This window comes from Pinus tabuliformis, chromosome 5_2, assembly GCF_031772625.1.
Source record: "Pinus tabuliformis cultivar Carrire ecotype Pingquan chromosome 5_2, CPIR1, whole genome shotgun sequence".
NCBI classification, from domain to species: domain Eukaryota; kingdom Viridiplantae; phylum Streptophyta; class Pinopsida; order Pinales; family Pinaceae; genus Pinus; species Pinus tabuliformis.
This window is the reverse complement of record NC_142306.1, coordinates 216351979-216362025: the sequence shown is the minus strand read 5'-3', so window position 1 is coordinate 216362025 and position 10047 is coordinate 216351979. Positions and strand designations below refer to the sequence as shown.

The window sequence follows — 10047 nt, the reverse complement described above, 5'->3', positions numbered from 1 at the left end:
GATGGAGATGGAGGCGAGGCAACCGAATCCACACTGACACGAAATTAATTTCAGAATTTGGATTGAAATCCAAAGTCCATGGGGAGATAAAGAGGCCTCTGGTCCCCATAAAATATGGCCCAATCTGAAAAATAGATATCTTTCCAGTTTATTGGAAAATATAAAAATATAGAAACCCCTGCCTACTGCAAAGAAAGTTACCTGACCTTGAAGCTTGGGGTCCATTGTTCCATGATCTAAGATTCAACAACTTTTGGATTCGGCCATAATCCCATAAAGTTTTCAACCAATGTTTTTTCTAGAGGACTAAGGCTCTCTTGCAAGGATTTGATGGAGAGAGTTCCACATCGAGAATCTCAACTACTTTCTTCACAATTTTTTGGGGGGCTCTAGAAGGCCCCCACGATTTCTGCGCCTACAGTAGGGATCCGAATGCAACCACCTCCTTCATAATGAGAAAAGGAAAATCGATCTGTAAGATCATATCTGAGAAGCCTCTTGCAGTACGTCTGTCAAATGCAATCTTGAACCTTATTGGAGCCGTAGCTATAGCTAACGGGTCTCTTTCAGAAAAATTGATCTTTAGTAGCTAGATTACGGAATGGATTCCAAGACTAGAGTGCTATAGTCTTTTGTGTAACATATTTGAGCTAGTTGATGTTGCGACTAGGGAAACCCTAACTGCCAAGAGCTAGGAGCTGTAGAGGTCATTTTTCTTGGCACATCAGAATCCTCGAATTCTCAAAAGTTATTAATTTCATACTTAATCTTTAAATTTTAAAATTAAAAAATGATTTTAGAAAATTTCAAAATTTTATAATTATAAATAATCTTTTTTTTAAATTAAAATCTTACTTATATGATTTTTTATTCTTCCAAATTAAAAATGGTTTTTGTTTTATTTAATTTTGTGTATACAAGTTAATTATGTAGGTCTCCCATTTTACCATAAATATTTTTAATTTGTAAATAGTTTGTCTTATAATATTATGGGCTAATACCATGGCTTATCAATACCACTGCTCAAAAAACCATAATTCATTTCATATGACATTTTTTTAAAATCAATTAATTTAATTAAAAGGACATAAAGGGCATAATTACTTTTAAGATAAATTTTAACCTTTGATTTGTGAATATTACTAAGGATATTCCAAAATATTGCATGGAAGTTAAATTCCTACCATCTGCTAATAATTGTTGATAGTTAAATTAAAAATCTAGAACACCTATACCAAAATAGGCTCATCTCTAGGATTAAAAATATTGATCTATGTTTTCTTTTTAAATTTATTTTTTAGTTGTAATCAAGATAAAAACTAATTAGTAATTAAAAAATACATTTTATGTTTTGCTCATATATGTTAATTTTTTTTATTTACAACCTCTTCCATCCACTCAGTCCTTTTATGTAGCAATGTACGAGGAGTAGGTGGATTATTCCCTAGATTCGTGGAAGGGTTTCAACATTTGGGTTTTTCCCTAAATTGTTGACACTCATCATCTCCCTGAGTCAGATCTCAATCCATTGTTGGTGATACAGTGCAAATAACAGTAAGAGATGTCATCGCAGGTTGCCTTGCAAATACAGGTCTCAGAGGCCATCCCACCCCTCGAAATGATTTTGGGTGAGCACTTCAATACACCTTACAGCTGCTTATCCCTATATCTACCTACTTCCCCTTGTCGTTTGTCATTTACACCACCCCCCCCCCCCCCAAAAAAAAAAAAATCTCCTTTTCACCATGTTCTTTGTTGGACATCGTTGCTCATGACCCTTGCCTATGTTGTTTGGACTTTCCCCTTTGAAATTTTTTGCCCTCTACTCTAACCACCCCCGAGGCCCTTGCATTATAGTGTTCTTAGTAGTTTCCTTACACCTAAAATGTTTAGCAATGTAAGACTTTCTCCTTTGTTTCCTTTCCCCCTAGTTCCTCCTATTAACCATCCTAATAAACATAAATTGTAAATTTATTAAAAGAAAGTTCAATGAGTCATGCTTGATGCTTGGTAAGGAAATCCAACTTAACGACATTGAAAAATGGAAAGAACATCAGTAGTATGGTGCTTCACCAATAAGCGCATGTTCATGTTGGTCCTCAAAAAATGGATCGAGTAGAATTTTCAACAATTGCTAGGATATATGCTTAGATGCATGATCTTTTCCAAAGGTTAGATGAGTTAGATCACCTTTTCAAAGGAATACACCCAAAAAATACAGAGTGGGAAGTGGTTCAAGGGCTCTCAAGCCTTTTTTAAAGTAGTCATGGATAAATTGCAACGCCCATCCAGAGAGGTTAGATATCAACCCAATTTTGGTTTAGCTTCCGGGATTACCTCTAATCTTTTGTCGAAAAATATATTCAATAAAGTTGGCAACATGTTAGGGTTTTATTATGGTGCATATCTCTCTTATTAATGGGCAGGCTATATGGGCCTTGCCCATATTTTGGTAGATTGAAGCTCTCCACGGCCTCTAAGAATCCATATCCATTACTTAGGAAATCTTATTCATCATCAGAGTCTTGACTATGAAGGATTTCCCTTCAAATGTTCCTGTTTTCATGCTCATGGGCACTTGAACAAACACTGTGAAATTGGGAAAATTCAGAAAAAATAAATAAATAAATAAAATAAAATAAATAATTAAATAATAATAATAAATAAATAAATAAAGTAAAAAAAAAATATGGGTTTGCAAGGATTCTCTATATTTGGATTCTCCACCTTAGTCTACTACTCTCCAACAATTTCCAGGTTCTTCTCAGGCTTCCTCTGACCATCTACATCTAGTCCCTTCTACTAGTTTGTGCCCATTGGACACATGCGCCTATCATGAGCCTCAAATCCCACTTTTGAATCCATCCCTTTGGCTAAAACATCAATATAATTCATCATGGTTAGTTGTCAAGTATGAGAGGTGCATTTGAATATGTTTTGGAGAGACCTCCCTCCATAGGTGTGATGGATTTAATTCCTCGGTTTCTTCTAGTTTATATTTCCTTTTCAGATGGTTTATAGAATTTCATCTCCTATTTCCCTTCCTCTCTTCTCCCTTGCATCCTCTTCCCCAACTATGCCCTCATCTATCCTCATTTCTTCCCTTTCCTTTCATTCCTCTCCTCCCTCAAACCCTGTCCCTGCACACTCCACCCCCCGTCCCCCCCCTCCCCCTCACTCCAATTTTGTTGCATATGAGGCCAATGATTATGGTAGGGTACATTTGGGAAACAATCACATTTGTAATATTATTGGAGTTGGAGATGTTTGAGTCAAGATGAAGGATGGCCATAATTTCTTGTTGAAATAGGTTAGACATATTCTAGAGATGCGTATGAGCTTTATCTCTATAGGAAAATTAGATGATGAAGGTTTCTCCACAACCTTTGATAAAGGTGGCTAGAAAATAGTAAAGAGTCATTGATTATGGATAGAGGATTAAAGATAAGAACCTTATATACATTGAGGGTAGCAATAGAAATATTAGATGTGGTTATTTTTGTAAAAGAAGGAAAATCAATATATTTATGGCATATGTTCTTAGGTCACATGAGTGAAAAGGGCCTAAAAAATCTTGTTAGAAAAATTCTACTTCCAAGTTTGAAATCCTATGAACTTGACCTTTGTGAGCATTGTATATATGATAGGAAACAAAGAGTTTCATTTACGAGAGGTGGTTGTGAAAAGAAAAGAAAAAAATATTAGAATTGATACACTTTGATGTGTTTGGGCTAATCAATATTGAGTCTTTAGGAGGAGCCTCATATTTTGTTACATTCATAGATAATGCATTTAGGAAGGTTTGGGCCTATCCCATGAAAAGAAAAGGTGAGGTGTTTTAGATGTTTCAAAAATTTCATGTTTGAGATGTGGATGGTTACTTTGAATGGAGGGGATGATAACTTTGTTTGGGATGGAAAATTGATACAGGGATGGATCAATGTTGCTAAGGCATATAGGTATATCTATGGTGCAAAATAGTGTAGTGCAGCTAGTGGGTGGTTATGTAAAATATGCAAATGGAATATGCCACAAAAGCTCAAAAGCTTTGGGTGGCTAACATGGCATGATAAAATCTTAACTTGGGATAATCTTTGTAAGAGGGGGTACACTGGTCCTAGTCGATGTGTTTTGTGCCAACATGAGTTAGAGAACGTGGTACACATTTTCCTTAAATGTCGTTTTTTGTTTTCTATATGGTTTGGTTTGTTGAATATATTGAATATTCATGGGAATTCCTCAACAATTGAAACTTTTTTACAGGACTAGTGGTTGGCTATAATATCACACACTTCATGTTTACATTTTTTGGGGAATTTGGAGATGTAGGAATGCTTTTCTTTTTTACAACTCTCCACAGTGTATTAAATGTACCTACTTGAAGATATGTGCATATTTCGGTGAAATTAACCCTATGGTATATAAAGGAGCATCAAAATGCTTTCAAAAAACGAATAATTGGTACAAATTTCATATAGTTTTTTTTGATGGGGCATCAAACAATCTAAATTGGTGCAGTGAGGCATTCATTATTATTAAGCCTGGTCACTATTATCATTTTTGTTGGAATAGTGGGATGGGAACCAACACGAGAGCGGAAATCATTGCTCTATGGGGAGTATTATTTTGTGCACACTAGTTAGCCATAGAGTCTTTGGAGGTATTTGATGATTCAAAGGTTCTGACCGATTGGGTTATGGAGCAGTCATCTTTTGACCCTCCTATGCTCATTAATTAGTTGAAAAGAATTAGGTTGTTGAATAGACTCTTCATAGAGGTGACTTTTTCACACATATTCAGAGAGCAAAATGGAGTTGTCAACGCATTATCAAAGATAGACATAGATATCTTCGTGGAAAGACTATATATTTTGCATATTTAGATGACATTCTACAAAAGAGGGGGGAAATCAACTACTCACAAGTTTATCTCTCTTGATACTAACTTTCTTAATTGCCAAAATATTGTTATATTGTCATAAAATTTTGAGAAGTAACATATATTTTATGTTTTTCATTTATATGTATTTGTATTATTTCAAAAGATATACCTGATAAAATCAATACTTTCAGAGAAAATATTAAAAATAATGTTTTTTTTTTAATATTTTGATATATGTAAACAACTCAATATTAATATAAAATCTTTGATTTTTCCTTTTCTGGAAAATAAAATAATCTAATGAATAGTAATGACTTAAATTGGTAAATGAATGGAAATTTAGAAATGATGAAGATGGTAGAGTATAAGATGGTATAAACAACTTTGAATAACATGACAAAAAGTATTTATATTGACATTAAACGAAAGGTTGGTGAAAGTTAGACGAACAAACAATTGGAGAAAAGACAAGTTACGGATTTGCGGAGACGGAAGACAACTAAGAGAAGAAATTGAAGAAGCAATCATGAGAATAAAAAAATAACAATGAACTTCTAAGGTAGGTTACCTTACACATGACACTCACTTTAACTTGTCATCATTTTGAAAGTCAGGTGAATTAAACGAGTAGAAAGAAGCGATATGTTGTTTTATATGTGTGAGTATAATCTGACAAAGGTAAACTTAGAAGTCCAGGTCTGCAGGTGAGTCAGGGTATTATATTTATATATAATTTAATTAAAATTTTATATTTTATTTTCCCAAAAATTATTTATAATATTGGTTTTTGAATTTTTTATTATTATTAAAAATTATAAAAACTAAAATTTATTTGAAAAGCTGACTTTATTAAATTATTTTATATTTGAAATTAATATTATATTATTTTTTTTAGTGTTAGGCTAATTTTTTTATATTTTGATTTTGTAGTTAAATTTGAAGATACAATTTTAAATTAGGTTATAGTTTTTTTTATGGTTTAAAATATATTTTTATGTTTTGATTTTATGATTAAAATTTGAGAATACAATTTTTAGATTAGATTGTAATTTTTTATTATCCTATATCATATTAAATTGCTCAGCTGCTTTTAACAAAATTAATTAAAAAGTATTTCAACCAAATCAGAAAAAATAAACTACTAAAACGTAGAAAGTTGGATTCTTGTCTCACATGTTGACATGGTTAGGTAAAGGTTATCATGTTAGGTAAGGTTCTCATGGTGGAACTGTTAGGTAAAGGTTATCAGGTTGACATTGTTACGTAAGGTAAGGTTATCATGGTGGAACTTGGTTGGACTGGATCTTGGTTAGTCGAAACTTTTGTTTGTTTGACTGGTTCAAACCATTATTGAAACATCTACATCATATGAAGTTAGAAGTCACAAGACCATGTTGTTGGCCCAATAGCAGTAAAATTCCCCAATTGGTAGAGAGTCAAAATAGTATATTGAAATATCATTTAATTTATGCAAACTTTTATTGATACATGACATAATTGACGGTGTCTGTTATTGAAATCCTAGGCAAACTTTTGAAGTGCTATGAGCTCTTAGTAGACTCGACAGTGGACAAGCACACAGTCATGCCTCCATTATTCTATTGGATAGATGGAGTGTTTTTTGCTCAGGTGCGCGCATTTATATACCAGTCACTGACAAGTTGGGCTTAAGCAGAAGCTATGGGCTTGGCGACGATGAGAGAATGGTTGAGAATGTGAAGGCTGAACTGCCCGCCCTTCTCAGAGACATCCACTTTGCTCTGCCCGGGCGGCGGCAGAAGGTGGAAGTTCTGAACAAGTCTTCCGATGGAGAGTGCGAGGAGAGGCAGCGCCAGAATGATTCCCGGGCAGCTCCTCCTCCCCACACCGAAGGGCAGGAATTTGAAGTCGTTGCCATTGGCTTCGGTGTGCTTCTCCTCCTCGAAGAACCGCTCGGGGCGGAACTCCTCGGGGTTCTTCCAGTTGTCGGGATTGTTGGCCAACCACCAGGCGTTCACCAGGATCTTGCTCTCTGCCGGAATATCGTAGCCCCCGAGCTTGGCGTCGTGGAGATTCATGTGGGGGACGAGCAACGGGATCGCCATGCGGAGACGAAGGGTTTCCTTCACAACCGCCTGAAGGTAGGGCAACCGTGTCGTGTCTGGTTCCGTTATCTGCACGCCCGGTCCAAGAACAGCGTCCAGCTCTGCGCGCACCTTGCTCTGAATCTCCTGGTGGTTCACCAGCTCCGCTATTCCCCATTCCATCGACCACAGCGTTGTCTCAATTGCTGCAGCAAGTGCAACCAACAAACAAAGATGTATCACAATTTTGACCAAATGAAAATTTCAGTCAGTTCCTTAGTAGACGGTATCCAATAAGGGCAGGCCGTGTCCAGAAAATAATAGAAATTCCCGTATGATTTTGAGAAAATTCAGTGGAATTTTTTGAAAATCTAAGTTACATTAGTTAAGTTTTAAGATTTTGGGTGTTTAAGTTTTTTTTGATGGTGCCAATTCATTTTCGCCATCAAAACAACAATTTAAACACTCCCAAGAATTTCCCAGAAATTTTCTCACAAGATTTTGTCCAGAAATTCATGATATGGACAAAATTTTGGGATCACAAGACAACACTTGTAAATTTTGGGAACATCTAAGATGGACAGCAGCAAAGTCAAACAATTTATGTTTTGGACTGCAGATTCTGGGAACATCAAGAGTGGACAACAACCCAGCCAAACAATTTATGTTTTGGATTGCAGATTTTGCTAACATCTAGGAAGTCAAACAATTTACATTTTGGATTGCACATTCTGAAAATATCCCAGCAAAGTCAAACAATTTACATTTTAAATTGCAGATTCTGGGAACATTTAGAATGGACAACAGGAAATGCAAAACAATTTGCTTCCCAACCTCAGAGTGCAAAGATTTACCTGGTTGCTTTCCAGATATTTTAAAAATCTGCAATCCAAATATAAAATGTCCTAAAAACATCATTGGAAATTCCGAAAATATCCAAGAATTTGCTATTCATGAATGAATTGCAGATTCTGGAAATTTCCAAAACATCATTGGAGATTCCAAAAATATCCAAAAACCTGCTAGTCAGGAGTGAATTGCAGATTCTGGAAATTTCCTAAAATGTAATGGTAAGGAAAGAGATCAATTGTTTGACATTAACTCCTTTGCTGCAAAATCTGCAATCCAGATAAATTCAGGGATGCCCTAACGCTCAAATAGCTGACGAAACTTTGCTCAAAAATATTTCACTCGGGTATTTCTAAATTTAACGAAACTCTGAGTTCAAAAACATTTCACTCGGGTATTTCTAAATTTACCTGCAACGTTGATGTTCTCAACGATGTACAAAACATTATCCTCATTGATCTCTCCCTTGCTCTGCGCATCTAAAATATGGTCCATTGCACACTTGAGCTCCCCGGAGTTGGTACTAGTCTTGGTACTGGCGAGCTTCCTGCAATACAAATTGGAGGTTAAATAGAGAATTTAAATGGATATTTTTATTTAGATTGCAGAATTTAGAAATATTTCAGATTCATAGATGGTTGATTTTATAAATATTTCAGAATTTGTCAAATAACTGTCACATAGAGGTTCTAAATTTTACGAAAAAAAATGTTGTCTTTTTAGTAATTGATATTCTACTCACTTGCGCTCTTCGACGAAGTAGTCCTTGAAAAGAGAGAGCCGTTTCTCTTTAATCTCATTGCAGATTCTGAGATAACCTCTGAGGAAGGGCCTGAGAATGGGAATGAAATCCCCATAATTGTACTCAAAGCTCTGGGCCAAGCGGCTTCGCTCTCCGTTGAGGGCCTTGAGCTTTAGGAAAAGCGGGTCGTCCTCGGATTCGAATCTCCTGTCGAACATCATCCTGTACATAATATTATACATCATGAGCTGGAGGCGCCTGCGGATGACAATGCCCGAGGTGGAAGACTCGGCGCGGGATTTCACATCCGCGACCACGCGGCTGATCTCGTCTTCCCACGCGAATCTGTAGTGCTGGACAACTTTATTTGTAAAGAAAGGCACAGTCATGATCCTGCGCATCTTTCTCCAGTGATCTCCATAGACGGTGAACACCATGTCCTGCCCCTTGCCGGTGAAGATATCGAACACCACGTTCCGGGTTCGAGACCCGAACTCGACGCCCTGGGTGTGCAGGACCTCCTTGGCCAGATCGGGAGATGAAACTACCACAAGGTTCCTCTGGCCCATCTTGAGCAGAAAGATTTTGCCATATTTCTTGGCTAAATCGCTGAGGTTTCTGTGATTCAAATCATCCCCGACCTGCAACCAGTTCCCGAATATGGGCAATGCGAATGGACCGGGCGGGAGCTTCAGCTTCCTGCCTCTCAGCTTGTTCACCAGCACGGCACCCACCACAACAACTAACAGAGCAATCAGGGATTTCTCCAACAGAGCAGATCCTTGAGCCAATACTTCACTCGCCATTTTTACCAACCTCCCGAGTTCACTAACTTGCTGCAAATGGAAACTAAGACATAGCACGAATTTGTGAAAAGGAATGAATAATATGAATTCGCTTCCAAGTATATATAGCTGGAACGAATCCTACCAACCCACTTCTTTACTGGAAAATCACTGCACCTGCCCGTCAATTCTGGGTTGCGTTTGCCTATCGTAACAGCTGAGCGGATCTGAAGCCTTCTTCGTTCTCATTACCGATGGTGTGAACACCTCCTCAGGGCCCCCGGGCTGGTAGGAAGTTCACTCAAGGTATGACACTTAGGTAAACCGGCACACCTAAGTTCCACCTCTACCTGCCTGGTTTGAAACTTTACACACCAACCTTTGATTTTAAGATCATCCATCCACAGATTCTTTTAAATGGGACCCACCAAAACTCACAATATCTCCTTTTAATGGGACCCACCAAAACCCACAATATCTCCTAACGACGACTGCACTTTACGCAGAGGTCCTTGAACGTCTCCTAACCAATGTTCCCGTGTACAACCCCTCTCAGGGAAGGTTTCATAGGTCTCCTTGTGGGATGGTGGGTGGTTGGTTTGAACCCCTCTCAGGTAAGGTTTCATAGGTCTCCTTGTGGGATGGTGGGTGGTTGGTTTGTTATTCTCTTTACTTGATTTTAAATTTTATAAGAACATTTTTGGGCTATTTTAATAAGTATTCCAAG

At 37.0% G+C, this 10047-nt stretch overlaps 1 protein-coding gene across 1 annotated transcript; it reads right to left on the bottom strand.

Moving 5' to 3' along the window:
• Window positions 1-6326: 6326 nt before the first annotated feature.
• Window positions 6327-9550, bottom strand: LOC149158324 (trans-cinnamate 4-monooxygenase-like). Its single transcript, XM_089436193.1, has 3 exons — window positions 8536-9550; window positions 8204-8340; window positions 6327-7150 (listed from the first exon to the last, which is right to left on the bottom strand). Exons 1-3 carry the CDS (start codon window positions 9339-9341, stop codon window positions 6549-6551), a joined length of 1545 nt encoding a protein of 514 aa, XP_089292319.1. The 5' UTR covers window positions 9342-9550; the 3' UTR covers window positions 6327-6548.
• Between the last annotated feature and the right edge of the window lie 497 nt (window positions 9551-10047).

What these genes read in the sequence shown, in the direction of transcription:
- LOC149158324 (XM_089436193.1), bottom strand. Translation starts at nt 9,341, where the DNA reads ATGGCGAGTGAAGTATTGGCTCAAGGATCTGCTCTGTTGGAGAAATCC. An exon ending in TACTTCGTCGAAGAGCGCAA is followed by an intron (nt 8,341 to 8,535) that starts GTGAGTAGAATA and finishes TTTGTATTGCAG; the next exon opens with GAAGCTCGCCAGTACCAAGA. An exon ending in TGAGAACATCAACGTTGCAG is followed by an intron (nt 7,151 to 8,203) that starts GTAAATTTAGAA and finishes CACTTGCTGCAG; the next exon opens with CAATTGAGACAACGCTGTGG.